The sequence below is a fragment of the Pelophylax lessonae genome, assembly GCF_965119305.1.
Source record: "Pelophylax lessonae genome assembly, chromosome: 1".
NCBI classification, from domain to species: domain Eukaryota; kingdom Metazoa; phylum Chordata; class Amphibia; order Anura; family Ranidae; genus Pelophylax; species Pelophylax lessonae.
Window position 1 is genome coordinate 601,555,650 of NC_138768.1, and position 26,597 is coordinate 601,582,246.

Here is a 26,597-nt window from a genome sequence, read left to right on the forward strand (position 1 = left end):
ACCTGATATGACTCATACCTATTTATACATGGCTGCCCAATTTCTGCCTTCCTATTTTTAGAAGATGGCTGGGGTAGGAAGTGACTCTATGCCTGGCTCCCCCCCTTGTCTGGGTCATAACCAACAGACTGGGAATCATATCTGGGTCTATGAATAATTATTTCATATTTTTATAAGGCAAGACTAATTAAGCATTTACCCTTTTACATGGACACCACAACCTTTGGAACTCTCCTATGTATTTACTGATGAGTTCCTGTCATGACTTGAACAGTTACATTTTTTTTTTTTTTAAATTTTTCCACTGCTGATTACTCGGCAACTTCTTGCTAGAAACATTTTTCCTTGCTCAAAATTTCCTAATTATTGCATTAATCATTTACATTTCACTTTCAAATGGTTACTTTCATTACAGCTTCCTTGATAAAATTTCTGCCACAGTTCTACTTCATTTTGCAGTTTCACGCTACATTCTCTTAACTTATGTGTCCCAATAGAGGTTACTTTCACCTGCTCAAGGAGGTTCCTTATCTCATTCTCTCATTTATTTGGAGTGGAGATTGAAACTTTACTAAACTCCTTTTTGCTGAGCCTTGTGGTGCAGTTCCTCATAAAGATACAGTAAGATTGGCCAAGACCAAAAAATATGTAATTACACTTCCTGACGTCTTTTGGTGTTAGATAAGCTTATTGGTGAGTTCATACATACAGGTTGTCCTCTACCCATGTCAGATGCCCTTTATTGGCCCGACTTCTGAGGATTTTGATATATGACTCTAACCAGCATTTACATTTTCCACCATTTCAGACTCAGAGAGGTGTTTCCACACATTTATGATCTGTGCCAAATCTACTGGGGTTGTGGCATTACCACTAGGGACTCACACCTTGCCAGAGTTGGCAGCGTGAACATTACCTGCTGTAGACATTTTTAATGCATTTCTATCACATTCACAATTAATAAAAAAAAATTCCAAAAATTTTTTTTTTTTTTTTAAGTTATTGATTATGTCACCTGATCAATATTTATGATTGGCATATGTAAGAAATCAATAATTATCTCGCTGGGGCCTCCATTATATGTAAGAATATTTAATAATAAATATCTTGCGCTCGTACTTATGTCAGAATATTTATACTGCTCTGAATATAGCAGTGTATTTATTTATGGTTAATAAGCAAAGATCTGTGAGAAAGGAGAGTCTCCACTTATGCCATAAATCAATGTCGTGAATTCTTTTTAATTGATTAATTTCTTTTTAAAAGCATATACCAATCTTAGTGAGTACAGTCTACAGTGTGGAATATATATAAAAATATTTATTCTCAAGACATGCAAACACGATATATGATCAAACAAGAAATGACACAAAAAGATAACTTCTACATAAAAAATACTAACTTCAAACAATCAATGCAATGTGATGTTTAGCTCAATAATGAAAGTGAAACTGAAACAAAGTGAAACTAAAACAAAGTGAAAGCAAAACTAAAGCAAGATTACCATTTCTTCCCAGGTATAGTACAAGCCATAAATTAATGTTCTATTTAAACAGACTACAATGGTCTGCGTAATCACATAGCCAAAGTCATTCCACTGCAGATGAAATGAGAATAAGCCATGCAAAACGGAAGACTTAAAATTGCAAATAATGCACTTAATCTGATATTAATAAAAATGTATAAAAACAAAAATCAGCTTTTTAGAGAAAAATATACCATGGCTTATACGGCTGGGATTGTAATCTCATTACCCTTAAATATGCAATATAAAACATATAAGGAAAGAATAAACAATTGTTGAATAAAATCAAATAATACAGCAAGGCATATTTACCACACTTATGGCTGCTAGCTTCAAATCGTTACCAGAGTCCTAAGATGGATGCCTTTCTTAAGATGGTGGCTTCCCTTCAAGTTTCAGATGAATGATGTGGATCAGGGAGTATGTCTGCATGAGTCTATTGAAAAATGTAATAGCGTGTGTGGTGTAAGTGTGAGGTGTGTTGTCAGTAGTGTAAAGTGATGTCTCTCTCTCATCTGGGTTGGTCTTTTATATGGTAAGAACAAAGAGCTATAAAAATTACCATAAGTAAAACCCAGAGGGATGAAACATTATCCCAATTGGTCGGGATATTCTATACCTCAACTGGTGAGGTCAGAGACACGCCCCTTTTTATAATTAACCCCATACTTGGTCTAATAAAATTAAGGATGATTCCTCTACATGTAAGATTAATCATAAAACACAACATAAAACTTTGTCCAGACTACCAGTACATACATAAATGTCCACCTGTATTTCCATTATTCATCTTGGCAAGTAATGCCATTTCAATAATTATATTATTTAACACAATATAATATTTTTATATTGGAATATCTCAAATTATCTCAAGACTGCACCTGGTATTTCGTCTCCAGAGGGCAGTATCGTACCGTTCATTAGATTTTGTATTTAACATAATTTGAAACAATTACCCATCATGTTCTTATCTGATGACCTCTCTGACCTCTGGCTAGTGAATAGCCATTACTTATTTGGATTCTGACATAACTGTCAGGCATCCAGACTAGGATAGGAAGATCTATAGTGTCATAAAAACTTACACCAGACCTACACACAAACTTCTCTGAAATGAGGTAATTAGTAACGAGATACACATGTCTTTACACTTATTAGAAAAAGAATTCTAAGTAAGATTATTACTATGAAAATATAAACCCAAAATGTGATATAATGTTCCTAAATATATATATGTATATGCATTACATAATATAATAACATAATTATGGCTAATATCTTCTCACATATAATAATGTATCTATGAAGACTTATATGGTTCATCTTTAAATGTATGCTGAAAAACACTGAGCCATTGTCTATTGTTAAATACCTATAGACAGACTGAGATATCACCCCCTTTAACATAGCGTCAGACTGACTAAGTTTTATCTGATCGAGATGTCAAAAGGGATCTTATTTACGATTACATAGAAATACAAAGATCTCTGTTGAAACCATAGACCCTTTGTAAGCCTGTGAGAGACATTTTGTTTAACAAGTATATATGAACTTTGTTTCACCTTAAAAACAAGATGGACGCCATCCTGTTCAAAATCTCTTATGCATAATATGAATATACATGGCTTTTAAATCATTTTTCTTTTTTTTTCTATTATTATTTGAATCAACCCCCAATAACCCCGACAAAACATTTATTAAAATATTAAAAAGTGTACAAAGTACTCACAAGACTGGTGTGATACATCACACATCAAGAATAGCATTCCCAATTGTGACGAATGAGCATGCAAATAGTCGCATGGGGCTGCTGTGGCTAGGCTGACGCGTTTCAGGGGCGAACCCCCTTCCTCAGAGCCAGAAAAAGTGCTGCTAGATCGCAAGCCAGACGGCCGAAGACTAAATGGGAGCTGGCCACACCTCTTCCTGCTCCGCCCCAGACACCAGTCTTGTGAGTACTTTGTACACTTTTTAATATTTTAATAAATGTTTTTATGGTAATGCACTAGGTCGGTGCGCCCCTCTTTTTCTTTTTTGTCTTTTCTACCAGTGGTTCTGGATACCCTTGATCCTGAAGGGGGCAGCAAGACCAAACAGCTCTCTTTACATCCGAGTTTGTAGTGCACCTCTTTCTATTCCATCAGACAGCACTTGAGCGCAGGAGGTTTTGTTTTTACTTGAATATACACTTTTTTCTCTGTAATCAGAGGCCAGACTGTTACAGAGGCCTCTGTCACAGAGGCCAGAAGCTTGGTCCTTTGCCCTCTCCTGCAGATTATAAATTTTATTTGCCAGCAGCATTAGCAACTTCTGTGTCATTGGCTACAAAGGCTCTGTCTGATTCGGGGTTGATCCAGTGCTTTGCTGTGAGCAGCTTCCCCTGGGGAGTGGCTGTCTGCTGCTATTATTCCCATATTAAATAAATGCACAACACTCTAAAAGTAGAGGATCGGCTTCTTGCCTCTACCAGTGCTGTCTCCAGCCTTGGGTCATTTAACACTCTTCAGACTGCAAAGACTTTCCCTTACCTGCTTTGCCAGCTTTTTTTCTAAAGAGACTGGAGGCATCCTGATAAGTTTTTTGCTCCTCGAAGTGCTTATTGATCTTTTATTTGAGGATTTTTTTACAAGAGTGGTCCCTTCTCACTGTGGATTTAGCCATTTCCCATCTTAAGATGCTTTTTATACAGAACAAGGTTTCACCCTTTTTTAATGACCCAACCGATAAGCCCTTTCTTGAGCTTTGTTCACTTTGGTGGGTTCTGCTTTGTCCTATTCTGGCTATGACTTTACTGAGCCATGTCTGAGTCATCAAAATGCCCTAAAAGAAATCCAACTACTGCTGTGGTTAATCCCTCTCTTACTGAACACGTGGAACAGATGGCTGTAGCATTAAACTTTAATTGTGACAGTCTGTTGGAAGCTTCACATCTCATTTCTCTTGTGTCCCACATACAACTGAAATGTGTGTGTTTCCCCACTACCTTTACCTCCACACTTGAGACCCCCTCAAGCTTGGCTGCAAGCCCACCCACAAGGTTTGGCACTCTAAGTTAGCCAAATTCTCAGAGAAGCCTTCAACAGCATGATGGTGAGCCCTCGTTTTTTAGAATTGGGGATATCGGTTACCTTCACAGGTTTCTCGGACAGCTGGAATGTGCAGGTAGCCAGGTGCAGAAGGTGGTATTTTGGGCTGCAAATGGCAGTGTTGCTCCTTGCCTCCTTCCTAGTTTTCTCACCTCCAACCTTCCTTAGTAACTGCACAGATTAGTAAATCTCCATAGAGCCCTCTTGGGTGTTCAAGATCAAGATGTCATTGCCCCAGTTCCTGTGGCAGAACAGTTTCAGGGGGGTTTTTCTCCAACCTGTTCACCATTCCCAGACCCAAAAAGGTCAATCGTCCCATCTAGGATCTTAACCACTTACGGACCCGCCCACCATGTATTTATGTCAGTATTTTGACATTAAATACTGGGGTTATGGCAGCAGATAGCTGCCATAACCCCAGTATTTTTTTAAACAGGGGGCGGTTTGCTTTAACATAAGGGTGGTCCCAGCAGCAGATTCGCCGCGGGATCACCTTTATGGGTGGAGGAAGAGAAGCCCCCCCCCCCTCCCGCAGCTTCCCAATTGTTTTCCCCACTTACCGCGTCCATCGGTAGCGGGGAAAGCAATCAAGTGTTCTATCAGAATACCGCTACCTATCTAGTTCTGCAACCGGAAATGACGTAGGGAGGAGAACAACTTACTATGCATGCGCCATGCATTTCAACATGGCCACTATGCGTTCCAATAGGTTTCCTAATGTGACAGAACGCGAAGCAGAGGAGGACATCTTACACCCACGCAAGTCTTGAATTTTACATTTATTTTAGCAGTAAACTCACCTTATATACCGAAACTGACTATTTCACTATATAATCAGTTTGTCGCTGAGCAGTGTGGGGTGTACCAAGATGGCCGTCACCACCTTCTACCTGCAGGTTTCTCGCTATATTTACTAGAATCCAATAATAATACAAATGTAATACTGTGTTTCAAGTGTTTCAGTATATAAGGTGAGCTTACTGCTAAAATAAATGTAAAATTGAAGACTTGCGTGGGTGTAATAGGTTGTCTGTCTCTGCTTCGTGTTCTGTCACATTAGGAACGTACGTCACCTCTGGTTGAAAAATCTGATAGAACACCGGTCCGCTCTCCTCTCAGACAGGAAGTCGAGTGAGAGCAAGATGGCCCCAACTCGACTCTATGGCCTTGGAAGACCGAAGCGACATTATACAGGGCTTCCCAGCAATGGCCTTAAAGTGCCCATTTTTTTTCATCATGAAAAAAAAAATTTTTTTTTTTGCTTTTTAGTGTAGATGTGATATCTGTGGTTTTTCACCCCAGATCTCACATTAAAGAGGTCTTGTCATGCTTATTTCTATTACAAGGAATGTTTACATTCCTTGTAATAGGAAAAAAGTGATCAAAATTTTTTTTTAAAAGGACAATGTAAAAATAAAAATAAAAGATGAAATAAAAATAGAAAAAAAAAAATAGGCCCGTTCCTTAAATGGTTATAGCCCTGAATGACTTCATTTGGATCTAGATATTCTGCATGGAATCCACCAAATCTACCGTGGCCTTTCTTAAACAGGGAGACTTTCTGAATTCTGTGGACATCAATGATACTTATCCTCATGTCCCCATCTTTCCAACACTTCAGTGATTCTTAAGCTTTGTAGTGGGGCCTCTACACCACAACTTCCTAACCCTACCCTTCGGCCTCTCATCTGCTCTTGTGGTTTTCACCAAGGTCTTGGTTCTAGTATTATTCCTGTTGTGCTTTTATGGTGTCTCCATTATGTGATATTTAGATGACTCCTATTTAGGGACCGGTTGGATAAAGTGTCTTTAGCTGTCCAAATATCACAGTGATGCAGATGGATCCTAAAACTTCAGAAATCATCATTGGAAATGGCTCAAGGTTGTCCCTAGCTAAGTTGTTTAGGAATCCAGCTCTAGGAGGTGGAGAACTTCTCATCTTTTTGAAAATAAATAAATAATAATAGATGCCAGACTAAGGCTCGGTTCAAACTTGTGCGATGCGGGAACGCTGCGAAAATGCAGCGTGTTCCCGCAACGCATCCGCACATCTGGCAGTTCACACTGCCATATGCGATATGCAGGAGGTGTCAATTAAAAGTTAACGACACCCCCAGTTGCGATCGCATATAGCACTGCGATCTGCAAGTTCGCACAGAATCGGATCACACAAGTGTGAACCACTGTGCGATCCGATTCTGATGCGGCTCAAAAAAAGCCTCATGTGCGAGTTTGCTGCGGATGCGCTGCGAATTCAGCCATACAAAGTGTATGGCTGACCTCGCATCCGCACATGAGATCGCGTGTAATGAAGGAGCAGTGCGCTCCGAATTACATGCGATCTCGCAAACTGCACAAGTGTGAACCGGCACTAAGGCTGGGAAGAAATCCTGGGTACTATGTTGGTGAAGGGGACTTTGACGTTGGAGTCTCGTCTCCCATTCAACATCATAAAACTTGGGACGGTTTTGCTGTTTCTGCAGTGCTGGTTCATCCTAATGGATGATCAATTCATGCAGATCCAGTTGGACAATGCCACAGCCGTGGCATACATAAATCATCAGAAAGGAAGCTTACCACTGCAAGACAGATACATCAGATCCTGGCTTGGGCAGAACTTTACTTTCCAGCCTTGCAAACCTGGAGATGCAGCATGCAGACCTCATGGTCTCCAGGTTCAGCAATAAACTGGACAGTTTCGTCTCAAGATACCAGGGATCCTTTGGTGGAAGCAGTGTATGCCCTGGTGTATCTGCAGAATCAGTAAACTCTGATCTGTGCCTTTTCTTCCCTGAAACTACTTCAGCGAAGTAGTTTTGTACTTTGCAGGATGGAGATGGAGGGCATTTTGTTGATCCTCATTGCTCTGGACTAACCAAAGCAGATGTGATACACTGACCTGGCAAGACACTCCATGGGCTCTGTCAGGTCCTCAGGATTTTCTGTCCCAAGGCCCAGTTTACCATCATGTTTTACGGTCACTGGTGTTACGTAACAGCATGGCTGTTGAAACCCAGGTTCTGGTGGACAGGGGCATCTGGGTATGTGCTTCTAGGAAGCTAAGAAATCTATTTCTTGCAAGGTTTGTCATTAGAAGGCTTCTTTCTCTTGGTGTGAGTCTCAGGGCATCAATTACAGTTTTTCTGTAGAACAAATCCTCCCCCCTTTCTTGCAGCTAGGTCTGGAACAATGTTCAATGCACTATAAAAGATCAGGTATTTGCTCTTTTTTCTGTTTCAGAGGCTGTTGGCTTCTCACTTTTTAAGGCCTTTGCACTGGCGGTTTCAAATGCAGCTCCCACTGTCCATTCCCCAGCGATTCCATGGGATTTGAATCTAGTTCTCTTTGTGCTTTAGTAACCACCGCTTAAACCTATTAGAGACATCCCTCTGTCTACTCAGTAAGTGTCTGAAACAGCAGTCTTATTCAAAAGGTAACAGTTTCTGGTTTTGTAGGGAACTAGATGGTATTGAGGCCTCAAATTTCCTTCTGTCTAAAGTAGTTTCAGTCTTTCACATCAACCAGGACATCATTCTTCCCTCTGTTAGTTTGGGTTCACCAAAAGGAAACTTACCTATATTGTTTAGGTGTAGTTCAAACTGTAAGAGTTCTAATTCACTGCTTCTTTCAGAAAGACTGATTCCTTTTATATCATCTATATGGACCCGGTCGTGTGCACTGGCTGCTTGTACCACCATCTCTAGGTGGTTCAGGCAGACCATCATCCAAGGTTATGTTTTCAAGGATTGTGTTTTCCCTTTTGGCATCAAGCAACTGTTTACCAGATTTGTAAGACTGGTCTTCTGTTCACATGTTCTACTAGGTGGATGTTTTAGCTTTATCTAATGCTGGTTTCTCCTTGGTCCTGTTAAAGATTGTTTGCTGTGCTGCCCACCCCTCAGTTGGACTGTTTTTGGATGTCTCAACGGAAGAGAAAGAAATAAGGATTTGTGTACTTCGTTTAAAATCCTTTTCATGGACACCATTGACGGACACAGGTTCCACACCTCTGTGTATATGATCATTCTCTCACTTATATAGGTTCAGAGACAAAGTAAAAAAAATCAGACAGCACTATTAAAACTAAAAATTGTAAATTCTGTGTAAAAGTAACTTCATCAGTAAGGCAGCGGGGAAAAATGTATTGTTGTTTTCCTATAAAAACATTTTAAGCAGGGTGGCATAAAAAGGTTTTGGTAACAGAAAAGAAGGTAGTGACAATACTGACACTTGCCATAACACAATTAACGCTCATTATTAACTGAAGACTGTTACTTACCCAGCTACATTAAAAAGAACATCAATTCTATCAATTTCCTGAGACAGTTTTTCAACTTGGTCCTTTTTAGTCACATCAAGCACTCGTGTCTCTATACCTAAAGAAAACATCAGATTGTCATTTTCGCGTGTCATGTTTCACCATATTCTTTTCAGCATCAACTCAACAGATCTGAGGCTAAATAAAACGTGGGCTGTAAGCCTTGCTTGGAACCAATGAATAGGTCCTCTCACGTTGATGCTGCGCTTCAGAGAAGTGCCACAATGCTGTTCAAGCACACGGGAGTTTTTACTGTAAACTATGCTATCCAAAGCTAAACAAAAAGTGGTGCTTTTATTATATATACACACACACACACACACACACACACACACACACACACATTTTGATTAATTTTATCTGTCTGTGCATTTACCCTAATTAGAAAAAAATATGCAGTAAGCAACTGCACACAGGTAAATGCCCCCTAAAATGCATTATAGTAACATTGTTATAATTTTCTGTAATTTTAAGTTATAAATTGTAGGGCCCATTCACACCATCCCGTTGTGCCACACATATTACAAGTGTTGGTGCATTGCAGTTTCATTGATTCTGAATGCACCTCGTCAGTGGATGTGTGTTGCAGGCAGCACAGTGCCATATGTGGCAATGCAATAACGCGTGGTGTGGTGCACTGCTGCAAATGCTGACATTTTTGTTTCACTGTGGTGCAATTGCAAGCTCAATATAAAGCCCAAATAAATAAGCCACCCTAACGCAAAACACATGTGCGTGTAATGTACTGCAGCCGACCAGGCTGGTGTGAATGGGCTCTAAATCCATGAAAAAAAAAAAATTTACCTTTGTAGGATTCTAGCTCCTTTAACTTTTCTCCATTAATATCAGTTGCAATCACCTTTGCTCCTTCTTTAACAAATGCCTTAAAACAAAAGAAAATAAATAAGTGAATCCATACAGTTATCACATTTTTGCTTAATTTTTTTTTAACAACTTTAAATTTCAAGATATAAGGATATAGTAACTGTCATTTTCTATACACTGTGTTTCTTTTCACCATTAGGCCTCATGCACACTGGAGGATTTTTTTTCTGCCTGTAAACGCCCCTGGATGTTGCCTATGTGTTCAAGCACACACAAGCTTTTAGAGGAGTTTAGAGGCAGCATAAAAAAAACCCACAGCCAGTGCATCCAGGAGCAGCTGCATTTTGGCAGAAAAAAAAAAACACTTCACGCATTTAAAACACATCTAAACTCATGTCTGACCAATGAAATGAATTAACACACAAGAGATTAGTGCGGTTTTTAATGCCAAAACCCTGCTGCCAGGAGAAAAGGCATCTCGGAAAGTTTAGCGAAACATCCAGGGTGCATGAGGCCTTAGGCCCCTTTCACATCGGGCGGATTGTGTTCGGATCAGCAGCGGATCATCTCAAATATCCCCTGCTGATTGGAGCAGAGTGGGTGAATTGCACAACCGTGTGCTGAGTTTCTGCACAGGCGGAGCCGATCGGATCGCCTGTGTGAAAGGGGCCTTAATCATGCTCAAAATCTAGGTCTCAAAAAGAGCAAATAATATGGCATAATGCATGGCATTAGAGTTGATAAAAAAAATGTATCATGCGCTGGCAAACAATACATACAATAAGGTGGTCAGAAGAAAGAAAAAACCACAGTTGAGTTTGTTGAGCCATCTTTGGCCCTGACAACAGATGCTACACAGCCTTCCCAGTGCTGATGAGCAGTTACTTTCTATATTGCTGTGCACACATTCTACGCCACTTCTGGGTGTAGACTATGCACATTGTATTTTCTAATTTAATTTAATTCTGGGCTGGCCAGGAGGAACACAATTCTGATGCATTTCACACTCTGACTTGCTTATTGACCATACAGCTCTGCCATATGTATTAAAATCTACACTTATTTGTGCTCCCTGTACTCAGGATACACAGGAAAAAAAAATTAAGAAATTTTTTAACCACTTAAGCCCCGGAGGATTTGGCTGCTCTAAGACCAGGGCCTATTTTGCGATTCGGCACTGCGTGACTTTAATGGACAATTGCGCGGTCGTGCGACGCTGTACCCAAATTGACGTCAAACAGAGCTTTCTTTTGGTGGTATTTGATCACCTGTGCAATTTTTACTTTCTGCACTATAAACAAAAAAAGAGGGACAATTTTAAAAAAATAATATTTTTCACATTTTTTTTTATATGAAATCACCCCCCCCCCCCAAAAAAAATTTAAAAACCTAAATTTTTTAAAATTTTATGCCAATTTGTTTTCTGTGACATATTTTTGGTGAAAAAAATCGCATTAAGCGTATTTTGATTGGTTTGCGCAAAAGTTATTGCGTTTACTAAATAAGGGAAAGATTTATGTCATTTTTATTGTTTTTTTTTTTTTAACTAGTAATGGCGGCGATCTGCGATTTTTTTTGCGGGACTGCGACTTTGCGGCGGACAGATCGGACCCTTGACTGACATTTTTGACACTTTTGGGGGTACCAGTGACATTACTACAGTAATCAGTGCTATACATATGAACAGTTACTGTAAAAATGACACTGGCAGAGAAGGGGGTTAACTTTATTAGAGATCCAGGGGTTAAGTGTGTCCCTAGGGGGGTGATTCTAACTGTCAAGGGGCGTGGCTTTTGATGTAACCACAGAGACATACGATCCTACATAGCAGGATTGTATGATCTCTGCAGTTACACCAGGTAGAATGACAGACGGCTTTGTTTACATTAGCCGCCTGCCTTTCTCCCTCTCCAGCGGGAGATTGCGAGTGACCGGCGGACATGAGAGTCACCGGTCACTCGCATGGGGATGGTAGTGAACGAGCGGGAGCACGCCTCCGGCGGCGCGCGCTCGCCCCCTATTGGCTCGCGGGCGAGTGATGTACCAATACGTCACTTTGCCCAGGGGGGGCTGACCGCCGCAGTATATGTACTTGCGGTGGTTGGCAAGTGGTAAATACTATTAATTTTACAAAATATATTATATATACAATGGGTTTCCAGCAGGTACTCCGGTTTCCTCCCACACTCCAAAGACCCGCTGGTAGGTTACTTGGCTACTGTCTAAATTGGCCCTAGTATGCGTATGTATGAATGTGAGTTAGGGACCTTCGATTGTAACTTCTTGAGGGCAGGGCCTGATGTGAATATGCAATAAATATGTGTAAAGCACTGCGTAAATTGACAGCGCCATATCTTAATACCTGTAGCAATAACTATAATAACAATATTAATATAAAAACTGACTAAAACTACATTGCATTTTTTTAATATCCTGACCCTTTTGCCAGCTAATAATAAAAATTTAAGTTGGGGTTTACTAAAACGTTCTACCTATCAAAAGCCTTATATGTATAAACTATTTTGGTAAGCAAAACAGTGACAGTTATTGTAACCGATGCATAATGAAGCTGCTAAATTTGGCCTGGTCAGTCATGCTGTAGTAACACCTAGTCACAAAGTGTAAGTAAAGTTTAAAAAACATATTCAGTCCAGCTCTCCAATACGTGTGATTTTCCCATGTTTTTTCTTTTAAAAAAGCCTACAAACGCTGAACACTACCTGATGATCCTGTCTGAAATGCAATCCGATCCTAACTCCTTAAATTGGCTGACAACTCTTCCACTGCTGCACTTAAATTCCAAGCCATGTTATCAGATCTTTTCTGCTGGATAGGACATCCCTCTCTCCTCAGCACTCGCTTCCCTCCTGTACCAGTTGCTTGCTGTTTCTTACCCTCCTGATATTTTAGTTCAGCAGTCTATTACAGGAAGTTTTGCTCTGACTGCATTTCTTTTCATCAGATATTTTTCTGTATTTGCAGTGTTTTAAAAGAGATATGTGAAAATTTGCATGTACCGAAGAGCTGTGAGAAGTATGTTTTTTTTTTTTTTTTTTGTTAACTTTGAACACATGTACACTTTAAATAAATACATGCATGCAAGAACAGATAAACCAGAGGAGAGCAAAGCTGGGAAAACACATTATGATATTCAGACTTACAATGGCAGCAGCCTTTCCAATACCCTGTGCTGCTGCTGACAACACAATGACTTTTCCATCTAAGCGCCCCATTACACCTAAAAGAAAGTAGAAAAGTTAGCCACCTGAAATCTTCACTTCAGAACCTAATTTACTGCTAGAAAGGTGTAACATAGTTAACCACATTGAAAAAAGTCCATTGAATTCAAACAACAGAAATATTTATTAATACTGCAAGTACATTAAACGTACAAATGCAGAACTCAAAACTCACAATTGCTCCAGGATGGCAAAAAACATATTAGGCATTAAGTGCACCAGTTTTGATGCAGCAAGGGGAAACAATTCCTTTCTGGAGTATAGGTCAGCAACCTGTTGATCGTGGGAAGGTGACAGGTAGATTGCATCCCTGTCGTGCCAACCATCAGTCTGAAGTGCTCCACCCCATAAGCAGAGTGAAACAGAAAAGCGACATAGCTATGTGTCCTGTGCTGATCTCAGCTGCCCTGCCTTTCTCATCCATCTCAGGTGTTGAATGTGACATCACATGTGATAGATGAGAGAGGAGGGCCAGTGGAGAATAACAGGCCAGAACATATATTTCAATGCCTTACCGCCACATCCCTGTAACGCTCTGCATATAAGGGGGGACGCAGTCTGCCCTACAAACTGCTGGCCCCCAATACTCTGTCCCACAAACTGCTGAGCCCTGTACACCAGCCTGCAAACTGGTACCCTGCCCTATAAACTGCCAACCCCCATACTCTGCCCTACAAACTGCTGATGACCCCGTACCCTGCCCTACAAACTACTGACCACGTACTCTGCCCTAAAATCTGCTGAATCCTGTACCTGTCAAATCTGCTGACCCATGTACCATCCCCTACAAACTGCTGACCCCTGCACACTGCCCTACAATCTACTGACCCCTGTACACTGCCCTACATACTGTTGTCCCCTGTACACTGCCCCACAAACTGCTTACCCACGAACTTTTACATGCACACTACTAATCACGGTCATTCTGACGAAGCTGATTGGTCAGCAAAACACGTTGACGTCATGCCACCTGTCTGCTGTGGCTTACCTGAGCTCATCTGGTCTGGAGCTTGAGAGCTTAGCGCCATTCATCACCGCTGGTTATGGTTGCAGGAGTCTTTGTGAGTTTATATTCTTTGTATGGAACTGCCTAAGCTGCATTTATACATTGCCTGGTTACTATGGACAATGCATCTGGTGTTTTCTCCAGTCAAGCCAGGAATGATTCAGTAGTGACTCATAGCATTGCAGCGAGTGCATATCCAAAATATTAACCATCCGAAGGCTCTGATTATATATATATATATATATATATATATATATATATATATATATATATATATATATATATACACAGTGGGTACGGAAAGTATTCAGACCCCCCTTAAATTTTTCACTCTTTGTTATATTGCAGCCATTTGCTAAAATCATTTAAGTTCATTCTTCTTCCTCATGAATATACACCTAGCACACCATACTGACAGAAAAACACAGAATTGTTGACATTGTTGCAGATTTATTAAAAAAGAAAAACTGAAATATCACATGGCCCTAAGTATTCAGACCCTTTGCTCAGTATTTAGTAGAAGCCCCCTTTTGATCTAATACAGCCAGGAGTCTTTTTGGGAAAGATGCAACAAGTCTTTCACACCTGGATTTGGGGATCCTCTGCCATTCCTCCTTTCAGATCCTCTCCAGTTCTGTCAGGTTGGATGGTAAACGTTGGTGGACAGCCATTTTTAGGTCTCTCCAGAGATGCTCAATTGGGTTTAAGTCAGGGCTCTGGCTGGGCCATTCAAGAACAGTCACGGAGTTGTTGTGAAGCCACTCCTTCGTTATTTTAGCTGTGTGCTTAGGGTCATTGTGTTGTTGGAAGGTAAACCTTCGGCCCAGTCTGAGGTCCAGAGCACTCTGGAGAAGGTTTTTGTCCAGGATATCCCTGTACTTGGCCGCATTCATCTTTCCCTTGATTGCAACCAGTCGTCCTGTCCCTGCAGCTGAAAAACACCCCCACAGCATGATGCTGCCACCACCATGCTTCACTGTTGGGACTGTATTGGACGGGTAATGAGCAGTGCCTGGTTTTCTCCACACATACCGCTTAGAATTAAGGCCAAAAAGTTCTATTTTGGTCTCATCAGACCAGAGAATCTTATTTCTCACCATCTTGGAGTCCTTCAGGTGTTTTTTAGCAAACTCCATGCGGGCTTTCATGTGTCTTACACCGAGGAGAGGCTTCCGTCGGGCCACTCTGCCATAAAGTCCCGACTGGTGGAGGGCTGCAGTGATGGTTGACTTTCTACAACTTTCTCCCATCTCCTGACTGCATCTCTGGAGCTCAGCCACAGTGATCTTTGGGTTCTTCTTTACCTCTCTCACCAAGGCTCTTCTCCCCCGATAGCTCAGTTTGGCCGGACGGCCAGCTCTAGGAAGGGTTCTGGTCGTCCCAAACGTCTTCCATTTGAGGATTATGGAGGCCACTGTGCTCTTAGGAACCTTAAGTGCAGCAGAAATCTTTTTGTAACCTTGGCCAGATCTGTGCCTTGCCCCAATTCTGTCTCTGAGCTCTTCAGGCAGTTCCTTTGACCTCATGATTCTCATTTGCTCTGACATGCATTGTGATCTGGAAGGTCTTATATAGACAGGTGTGTGGCTTTCCTAATCAAGTCCAATCAGTATAATCAAACACAGCTGGATTTAAATGAAGGTGTAGAACCATCTCAAGGATGATCAGAAGAAATGGAAAGCACCTGAGTTAAATATATGAGTGTCACAGCAAAGGGTCTGAATACTTAGGACCATGTGATATTTCAGTTTTTCTTTTTTAATAAATCTGCAACAATATCAGCAATTCTGTGTTTTTCTGTCAGTATGGGGTGCTATGTGTACATTCATGAGGAAGAAGAATGAACTTAAATGATTTTAGCAAATGGCTGCAATATAACAAAGAGTGAAAAATTTAAGGGGGTCTGAATACTTTCCGTACCCACTGTATATATATATATATATATATATATATATATATATATTACACCCTGTCCATAACTACAAGTATATTGGACTTGCACTTTCATCTTACTTACAGTCTGTGCATATTCCTCTATCTTTGGATGAATGACTCTGAACGGCCAACAAGTCAGTAAGCTTTTGATAAAATTGTATCACATGATCGTAACAGACACATGAGGAAAGTTTGCCTTATGGCTAGTGGCATGGGGAGTTCTGATTGTAATATGACCGGTTGCATTCATGACAGACATGCCCCTCTAGAATCTATTATCCTTCTATGAACTGTTTATGGTTTGTTTTGCTGAACTAATGTACCCGGAGTGTACCACCTGAAGCCTGCTTTTGAGGTTATGCATAGCTATATTTAGCATTTTAGCCAATTAATGCTATCATGGCGCTTTGATGCTGTCTCAGAGGATTCCAATGTTTTATGCTACACCGAGATCACCTGGTAATTGAACTCAAGTCTGGCCAATATTATCATCTCTAAAACGATCTGACTCTACGGACTAGGGGTGCTGAGAGCCCTGATTGTATGATGTTTGCATTCATTCATCCGGGGGAATATTATGTGAAGTCTACTTCTGAGGTTATATATACACATTAGCATTCAGGACTTTATTTCATTGTGCTTTGTCACAGTGATTTCAACACTATTATGGCGGTTTGATATTGGCTTAGTGGCTATCTATGCTCTATGCTACACCTGGATCGCCTGGCTGATTAAATCAAAGACTGATTTACAACATTGTTTCTATGTTACATCTCATGTAGCTTCATCAAGGGCTAGCCATACAATTTGTAGTCACAGAGTTTCTATTTCCTTCAGATTGCTGAGACTGTCCAGATTGCCCCGATATTTAGAAACTCTTTTTTGCAGTTCATTTTGACAATTCGTGGTGGTATGCGGTTTGTATGGACATTGGTATCGGGTTCACTCATCGCATGGGCTATGAGGCTTTGATCCTATTTTTTCCTTATGCTATGACTATCAGCCCGAGTGTGGAGGCTTACCCAATATCGCTGCTCATCTCTAGCTCCGCTCTCTACTCATGGGTGTCATTCCTTGGTAATCAGCTAGCCGGTCCTTGGATGTGTTCAGCCGCCGACTGAGTTGTGTGAAGCTCCGTTTATGATTTATATACATTGATATACTGTATTACTTTATTTATGTATTACTTTATTTATGCTCATTTGGTATGTTGCAGCAGTATGAGGTTGGCGTGCATGTGTTTTTATTTTTAATGATTACGTAAGTCTACTATTTGGTGGCAAGGTTGAAGGTTTTGCTTTTTCATTACCTATTGTCTTTTGATTATTGAATAAAATTGGATTTTTGACTTACCGTAAAATCCTTTTCTCTTAAGCTCATTGACAGACGCAGTCCTCTTTGATTAATATCAGTAGGGTTATACTGCCCCCTACAGGAGTAGGACACTAGGCAGGAAAAACGTTCTGGCCACTTCTTAGGGGCAGTCCCAGAGGGTATATCCTCTCTCTCCCTGCTACAGAATGTCAGTTATGTCACAAAGCAGTGTCAGAGAATTTAACCCAACCCAACTCAAAATAGAGGGGCGGGTACTGCGTCTGTCAATGAGCTTAAGAGAAAAGGATTTTACGGTAAGTCAAAAAAATGGATTTTTGTAAGAACTTACCGTAAAATCCTTTTCTCTTAAGCTCATTGACAGACGTAGTCTTCTTGATTCTCAAGAGCTGGGTTATGTTGTCTCCGCAGGAGTAGGACTAGGCAGAATGACAAAACGTTCTGGCTCCACCCTAGGGGGCAGTCCCTGAGGGTATATCCTCCCTCTCTCTGCTACAGGGAATCAGTTCTGTTTAAAGCAGTACAGAGAAATTAACCCAACCCAACTCAATGATAGAGGGGCGGGTACTACGTCTGTCAATGAGCTTAAGAGAAAAGGATTTTACGGTAAGTTCTTACAAAAATCCATTTTTCTCTATCGCTCATTGACAGACGTAGTCTTCTTGATTCTCAAGAGCTGGGAAATCCAGAAGCAGTGCCACAAATGAGGGGTGGGATTGACAAAATCAAATCCAATCTAGTAGGCCCAACCGGTGCCAAACTAGAAGTTTTAAAGGCTCATTATAAACAAAGAATGAGACTAAAGAAAAATTTTCCAACGGAAAAAACCCTCGAGGTAGACCACTGGTCTCCTCAAATTGCGGCCTGCAAAACCTTGCGGCCAAATGAGGCATCAGACGATGCCATTACATCAACTTTATAATGTTTAGAGAAGGTATGCACCGACGACCAGGTAGCCGCCTTGCACACCTGGACCACTGACGCCTGATGGCGAAAGGCCCATGACGCACTAAGTGCCCGAGTGGAGTGCGCCTTAACAGGGAACGGGGGCTCCCGACCCTTAATAGAATAAGCCTGTACTACCGTCTGTCTGATCCATTTGGAAATGGTCGCGGCAGATGCAGGCAACCCCTTTTTGGGTCCATCTGGGATCACAAAAAGTGAATCCGTCTTGCGAAACGAGTCTGTCGTTTTCAAGTATACCCTGATCGCCCGGACCACATCCAAGGAGTGCAAAGCAAATTCCCGAGGATGACAGGGCTTAGGACACAGGGAAGGTAATACAATTTCTTCATTCAGATGAAATTCTGAAACCACTTTTGGTAGGAAGGATGGATTCGGACGAAGAACCACCTTATCTCTATGAACCACCAGATATGGTGAACGACAAGATAATGCGGCCAGTTCTGACACCCTGCGTGCAGAAGTAATAGCCACCAAGAAGGCCACCTTCTGGGACAACGTGGGTAGAGGAATCTCCCTAATATCTTCAAAGGGAGGTTTCTGAAGAACCGACAACACTAAATTAAGATCCCAGGGGGGTAACGGCGCGTGCACTGGCGGAGCCAGATGTCGCACCCCCTGGATGAAATTCCGCACCAAGGAATGAGTAGCCAAAGGCTTCTGAAAGAAGATGGCTAATGCTGAGACCTGACCCTTGATAGTACTCAAGGCCAGTTTCTGCTCAACCCCTTGTTGCAGAAAAGCCAATATTCGACTAATCGAATAAGATCGAGGACGGAACCCCCAAAGGTTCACACCATGCAATGTAGGACTTCCATGTGCGATGATAAATCTTTCTGGAAGTCGCTTTCCTTGCTTCAACTAGAGTAGGAATAACTGAAGCTGACAAACCTTTGTCCTTCAGCACCTGGGTCTCAATAGCCAGGCCGTTAAAGCCAGCGATCGTAAAGCAGGATGGAAGATCGGTCCCTGAGACAGTAGATCCTCTCTGAGAGGAAGTCTCCATGGGACGTCCGCCACCAGTCTGACCATGTCGGCGTACCAAGCTCGACGAGGCCAGTCCGGAGCTACCAGGATTACTGGGATTCCTTCCTCCTCTACCCTGCGAAGAAGTCTTGGCAGTAACGCGAGAGGAGGGAAGGCATATATTAGCTGGTATTGCCCCCACGGGGCGATCAGTGCGTCTGCGGTTTCTGCTAGAGGATCGCGGGAGCGAGCCACGAATCTCTGAACTTTCCTGTTGAATCGTGATGCCAACAGATCCACATCCGGGGTGCCCCACCGTAGGCACAACTGGTGGAAAACGTCTGGATGGAGGGACCATTCCCCCTGATCCAGGGTCTGACGGCTGAGATAATCTGCCTGCCAATTCTCCACCCCCGGAATGAACACCGCAGAGATTGCTGGAACAAATCGTTCCGCCCAGCGAAGAATGCAAGCCACTTCTTTGGCCGCTCGGACACTCTTGGTGCCCCCCTGGTGATTGACATAAGCCACGGCCGTGGCATTGTCCGACTGGATCCGAACCGGGCTGCCCTGGAGCTGCTCGGTCCAGTGAATCAGACAAAGTCTGATCGCTCTCAGTTCCAATACATTTATCGGTAATCTGGATTCTTCCGGGGACCAAAGTCCCTGGACAGATAATTGACCGAGAATTCCTCCCCATCCGGATAGACTGGCATCCGTGGTCACTATCGTCCAATATATTGGCAGAAATGACTTTCCCTGGCTGAGCATTGGAGACCGAAGCCACCAAACCAGAGACTCTCTGGTCTGTTTGCTCAATCGTATCTGATTGTCCAGGGATTCCGGATTCCGATTCCATCTGAGAAGAATCTCTTGCTGAAGAATTCGGGTATGGGACTGGGCAAATGGGACTGCTTCGAATGAAGCCACCATCAACCCCAGAACCCTCATGCACGTCCGAAGGGAAGACCAGCTGTTGGACAGTAACAACTGGACTGCTGATTGAATCTTTCGAAGTTTCCCTACCGGAAGGAAAACTCTCGTCCTGACTGTGTCTAGAATTAGACCCAGATATTCGAGCCTCTGGGTGGGAACCAGAAATGACTTTTGCTGGTTCACCAGCCACCCGAATTCCTGTAAAGAAATCATAGTAATTTCTATGTTTTGTAGCAAGGTCTGAGGAGACTCTGCATGAAGCAGAAGATCGTCTAGGTAACCTAGAATCGATATACCTCTTTGGCGCAGAAGTGCCAACATTGGGGCCAACACCTTTGTGAAGACCCGCGGAGCCGTGGCGAGACCGAAAGGTAACGCCACAAACTGATAGTGGTTCTCCTATACGGAAAAGCGTAGAAAACGCTGAAGTCCTGCGAAAATGGGAATGTGAAGATAGGCGTCCTTGATGTCTATGGACGCTAGGATATCCCCTGGATGCAGGAAGGCTGCTACCGTGCGAATGGACTCCATTCTGAATCTTCTTATGTTGACGAAAGAATTGAGTGCTCTTAAGTCCAGAATTGGACGCACTTTGCCCTCTTTCCTGGATATTGTAAACAGGTTTGAATAAAACCCTTGAAACCGTTCTGTCCAAGGAACGTGGACTACCACTCCTTGTTGTAGTAAATCTGTGACTGCTCTCCGCAGATCTTCTAAACGATCTGTGGATAGACGGATATTGGAAGGGAAGAATCGCGCCGGTGGGAGAGATCGAAACTCGATCTTGTACCCTGACCTTATGACTTCGCAAACCCATTTGTCCGGGATTCTGGAAAGCCATGGATCCGGGAACCGGCGAAGACGTCCCCCCACCCCAGTTATGGGTGGGGGCGCACCTTCAGGCTTTGGATGGTTTATCTTCAGGTCTGGAGGGGGCGGGCTTTTGCTTGCCCGACCAACGACCCCTGACGCCTCCTGCAGGAGCTTTGGAGGACTTAGTTTTTTCACCCGCTGGACGAAAAAACCTCTTGTGAGCAGAAAAAGAAGGCCCTCGTCTTTGACGAGTTCCTCTACCTTTAAAATTTTGCGGTAAAAAGGTGCTTTTTCCACCGGTGAGATCCTTAATGATCTCATCTAAGTTGGCTCCAAATAGACGTTCTCCTGAAAAGGGGATATTAGCCAATGCTTTTTTGGAACCTTGGTCGGCTATCCAACCTTTTAGCCACAGTGTACGCCTGAGAACCACTGCTGAGACTGATGCTCGCGCCATTAATGGAGTGGCGTCTAACGCCGCATCACATACAAACTGTAACCCCTGTATCATTTGTTCCAACAAATCTGATACCGCCTGAGGGACTTCTTCTAAGTCCCGGCGTAACCACTTGGTCCATTCAGTTACAGCCTGCAAAACCAGACCAATAGCAATTATTGGCCTGAAAGCTGATCCAATCAAGGAAAACATGGTGCGAGACATAGCTTCTATCTTGCGATCCACTGGATCTTTAAAAGACGGAGCGTCTTCTAAAGGAATAACCGTGGCTTTATTCAATCTAGCAATTGGTGAATCCACCACAGGTGGTTCTGTCCATTTCTTAATAAGGGTTTCCTCAAACGGATAACGCCTGTCAATGCGTTTGGAAATATTAAAAGTGCGTTTTGGCAGACACCATTCTTCATCGATTGGATTGCCAAAACATTTGGGCAATGGAAAAACCTTTGCCACTTTGATGCGCTTTTTAGTCCCAAAAGGGATCTCAGTTTCAGCTATTTCTGATGGAATACCCTGTAACCTTAAAGTCTCTTGAACAGATACAATGAGTGCGTTTACCAACGCTTCCTCTCGGGCTATGGCAGATGCCGAAACATCCTCCTCACTGTCTGAAGAGACAGGACCCGAGACACCAATACCAGATGAAGTACCTGCAACTGCAGAAATAGGCTCAGAGTCTGAATCCGAGGTTTCAGATAATAAGGGGTTAGGCGGGGGTCGCTTTCTTGCGCCCTGTCCCTGACAAGCCACTTCCACCCGGGACACAAAAGTTTCCATAATGGCTGACAAAGATTCAATTGTCAATGGGGTGCTGGAGGATCCCGCAGACCCCTCGAGGGGATCCGGAGGAGATACATGAGTGGCAGGGTCCATGTTAATACAGGACACTTTTGCCAGCAATAAACAAAAAAACTTTTTTTTTTTTTTTTTGTGTGTCTCCCCCTAGCGCAATAGCGCCCCTCAGAGTACCTGCTTCTCGATCCCAGAGAGAGAGAGAGGGACCCCCAAGGCTCACCAACCGATGCAGTGCAGTTTCCAACAAACTGCAGCCAGCGTCTGTCTTACACAGACTGGAAGGAGCTGTTTGCTTTTTCCCGGGCAGAAGGCGTGGCTCCGCCCCCTGTGTACGCCTTCCGGCGTTCCCAGCCCTCCACGAGGAAGCTGGGCTCACAAAACATGGCCGCCCCCATAGAAGAGACATAAGACTCCAAAAACATGGCGGCCGGCGTGACCTGAGGACATACATGCATTCGGTCTACGGCAAAATGGCGGCAGACCGCCGGTATCGTCTTCCCAGCACATCCACCTGCACTCTGCTGAGAGGTGACATATGGATCTACAGAGATACACTGCACATAAGGTAGGATTATACCTCCTATGTTTGCTGTAATGTTACAGTCTGCTGGGTAGAGTGTTAGCTCTTGAACCAAGTCCACTTCCCACAAACACATGCTGTATTACAAGGGGGACTTGTAAGTGTCAGATATATACTGACCATATATGGAGGGGCCCATAATATATACTGCCTCATAAATGAGGAAAAAAGGGAACGTTTTACTCACCATACCGAACCGACAGGCACCCTCTCTTCACAATACCCTCTCCACCGGGGTGGGGGTTTGTGGACGCCTCGACTCTCTGGTCCTGGCGTCCAAGCGAGCTTTAACTCGCAAAGTCAGTCCCTTTACTGGGACTCCGTCGCGGCCGACTCAGCGCACTGGTCTGCACGCGCTTTTAGGCAGAAACCGGGGTGACCACTGGATCTCACATCCAGCCCGTCGCCCGGCCCCGCATACTTACTTGAATATGTCGCGGCCGACCAAGCGCAATGCCTGGTCTGCACGCGCTCGTAGGCCGGCTGGGGTGACCACAAGTGTCGCCCAGTCCGGCATTTTTGCTTGAAGATCTCACAGGAAAAAATACTGGAGAAAACTACCTAAAAAATGTCTTTTTCTTAAAGAAAAAAAGTCTTGCCAGGACCAAAAGATCCCAGCAAGGAACTTAGGTCCTTACTCCTGACTAGACAGAAAAAAACTGATTCCCTGTAGCAGAGAGAGGGAGGATATACCCTCAGGGACTGCCCCCTAGGGTGGAGCCAGAACGTTTTGTCATTCTGCCTAGTCCTACTCCTGCGGAGACAACATAACCCAGCTCTTGAGAATCAAGAAGACTACGTCTGTCAATGAGCGATAGAGAAATCCAATTTTCTCTGTCGCTCATTGACAGAAACACTTTTGCCAAGGATGTATCCAGAGTTAGGCCCATAGTTCAGTCTCCTGGTGGGGACCAGGGATGATTTCTGCCGGTTCACCAGCCACCCGAACTCTTCCAAAGAGATCATAGTGATCTCCAAGTTTAGCAACAGAGCCTGTGGAGACTCCGCACGGAGTAGAAGGTCGTCTAGGTAGCCTAGAACCGAAATGCCCCGCTGTCGCAACAGTGCCAAAACTGGGGCCAAGACCTTTGTGAAGACCGGGGGAGCAGAGGCGAGACCAAAGGGTAACGCCGCAAACTGATAATGGTTCTCTCCCACGGAAAAGCGAAGAAAACGCTGATGTCCTGCGTAAATGGGAATGTGAAGATAGGCATCCTTGATGTCTATGGACGCCAGAAAATCCCCCTGATGCAGGGAGGCCACTACTGTGCGAATGGACTCCATCTTGAATTTTTGCACCTGGACAAAATGATTGAGTGCTCTCAAGTCCAGAATTGGACGCACCTTGCCCTCTTTTCTGGGTATTGTGAATAGGTTCGAATAGAACCCCTGAAAACGTTCTGTCCAAGGAACGTGGACCACCACTCCTTGTTGCATTAAATCCGTCACTGCCCCCCCTAAAGCTTCTAAGCGGTCCAGGGATAGTCGGATATTGGAAGGGAAGAACCGCACCGGTGGAAGTGATCGAAATTCGATCTTGTATCCCGACCGTATGACCTCTTAAACCCATTTGTCTGGAATCCTGGAGAGCCATGGGTCCGGAAACCGGTGAAGACGTCCCCCCACCCCAGATATGGGTGGGAGCGCACCTTCAGGCTGTATTGGTCTTATCTTCAGGTCTGGCAGGGCCAGACCTTTGTTTACTCGACCAGCGCCCTTTGAAAACCCCTGGGGGGGCTTTGGAGGACTTTGCCTTATCGCCCGCCCCAGAGGAGCGAAAAAACTTCTTATGAGCGGAAAAGGAAGGTCCCCGTCTGCGACAAGGTCCTTTCCCCTTAGTAGTCTGTGGTAAAACGGTGCTCTTGCCACCAGTGATACCCTTGATGATCTCATCCAAGGTGGCACCAAACAGGCGATCCCCTTGAAAGGGGAGATTAGTCAAAGCTTTTTTGGAAGCTTGATCCGCCGACCAGCATTTTAACCACAGCATGCGCCGAAGGACCACTGCCGAGATTGATACGCACCCCATTAATGGAGCGGCGTCCAGGGCGGCGTAACAACTTGGTCCACTCTGTCAATGTTTGTGCAACCAGAGCAATGGTGAACACTGGCCTTAAGGCTGACCCTATCAGGGAAAATATAGAGCGGGATATAGATTCCGCTTTACGGTCCACGGGATCCCGAAAAGACAGAGCGTCCTCCACCGGGATAACAGTAGCTTTATTTAATCTGGAAATCGGTGAATCCACCGACGGTGGTACCGTCCATTTATTAAGGAGGGATTCTTCAAACGGATAGCGTCTAGCAATCCGTTTGGAAACACCAGGGGTTAGTTTTGGACGGACCCATTCTTCCTTAATTATATCTTGAAAACATTTGGGCAAAGGAAACACCTTTGCCATCTTGGTAGGCTTGCGAGTACCTAAAGCAATTTCAGTATCAACTGCTTCCGTAGGTATAAGCTCAAGTCTTAAAGTTTCCCGCACAGACACAATCAGTGCATCTACCAGCGCTTCATCTTGCGCTATAGCGGAGGGAGAAATGTCTTCCTCGCTATCCGAGTATATGGGATACGAGGCACTAGCCCCAGAAGAGGGACCTGCAGCCGCCGCGACAGGCTCAGAATCTGTATCTGAAGTGTCAGACGAAATAGGGGTAGGCGGGGGTCGCTTTTTAGTGCCCCGTCCCTGACAGGCCACCTCCACCCGGGATACAAAAGACTCCAAAACCGCCGACAATGCATCAATAGTAAGTGGAGAACTGGAGGGTCCTGCGGCCCCCTCGAGGGGATCAGGTGGGGATATATGTGTGGCAGGGTCCATGACAAATCCAGGAACACTTGCCAGCAAACAAGGATTGCAAAAAGAAAAAACTTTTTTTTTTTGTATGTAATCCCCCAGCGCAACAGCGCCCCTCAGTGCCACCTGCTTCGGACCCCCACAGAGAGAGAGAGACCCCAAGGGCTCACCAACTGATGCACAGAAGCTTCTACCGAACTGCTCTCAGCGCTGTCCTTACAGAACAGGAAGTCTTGTGGATCGATTTACCCGGGTAAAGGAGGCGGCTCCGCCCCTTTACACGCCTTCCGGCACTCCCACCGCTACTCCTCGAGGTAGCTGGGTGTCCAAGATGGCCGCCATGCAGGAGACATTAGGCTACGCCAAAATGGCGGCCCCACGCGGCCCGCGGAAGTATGGCGGCCCGCGGAAGTATGGCGGCTCTGTGATACAGCTGCATCGCTATTAGAGGACTCCCGTGCGATAGGTAGGTGCCTGATAGTATCACCCCTCTGCACGACTGTTTTAACAGTAACGCCAGCGGCGCCCTGTCTCCATCCCTGACTGCATCAGTCATGGATCCTTAGTCCCCTGGGAGCTCCAGTTTGTCTGCCAATGACTCTACTTGCTGAGCCACCTGGAATGCTGTTTTTACAATGCAGACTTTCCTTGCAGTGACAGACTCATATAGATTGTCAGCTCCCAAACCAAGCCTCCTGGAATGGTATACCTTACTCACCACTCACACTAGCAAGGGGGAGATCTGTGAAGTGTGTCACTGGATGGAGGGGAACCCCGGATCATGAGGGTCCGACCATCCACAGAGGGGCCCGCATCTATTCCCAAAACCCGACAGGGGGAGAGGGGGAACATTCTACTCACCATACCGGAACAGGTGGGCACCCACTCCTAACAGAACCCCTCTCCACCGAGGTGGGGGGGCTGTCGACCAATACGGACGCCGTGACTCAGTTTCCTGACTGGTCGTAGGCGACCTGGCGAGACGTTTAACTCGCGGGGCCAGTCCCCGTCCAGTGGGACTAT

At 44.0% G+C, this 26,597-nt stretch overlaps 1 protein-coding gene across 1 annotated transcript in view; it reads right to left on the reverse strand.

The window, feature by feature from the left end:
* BDH2 (3-hydroxybutyrate dehydrogenase 2) overlaps nt 1-26,597 on the reverse strand; it is a 100,140-nt gene that overhangs the window by 57,514 nt on the left and 16,029 nt on the right. The window contains exons 2-4 of the mRNA XM_082274127.1: nt 12,916-12,992; nt 9,734-9,812; nt 8,891-8,987 (exon numbers count right to left, since the gene is read on the reverse strand). Of these exons, the coding sequence (XP_082130253.1) occupies nt 8,891-8,987; nt 9,734-9,812; nt 12,916-12,987 (248 nt within the window). The 5' untranslated portion in view covers nt 12,988-12,992. The remainder of the gene's footprint in view (nt 1-8,890; nt 8,988-9,733; nt 9,813-12,915; nt 12,993-26,597) is intronic.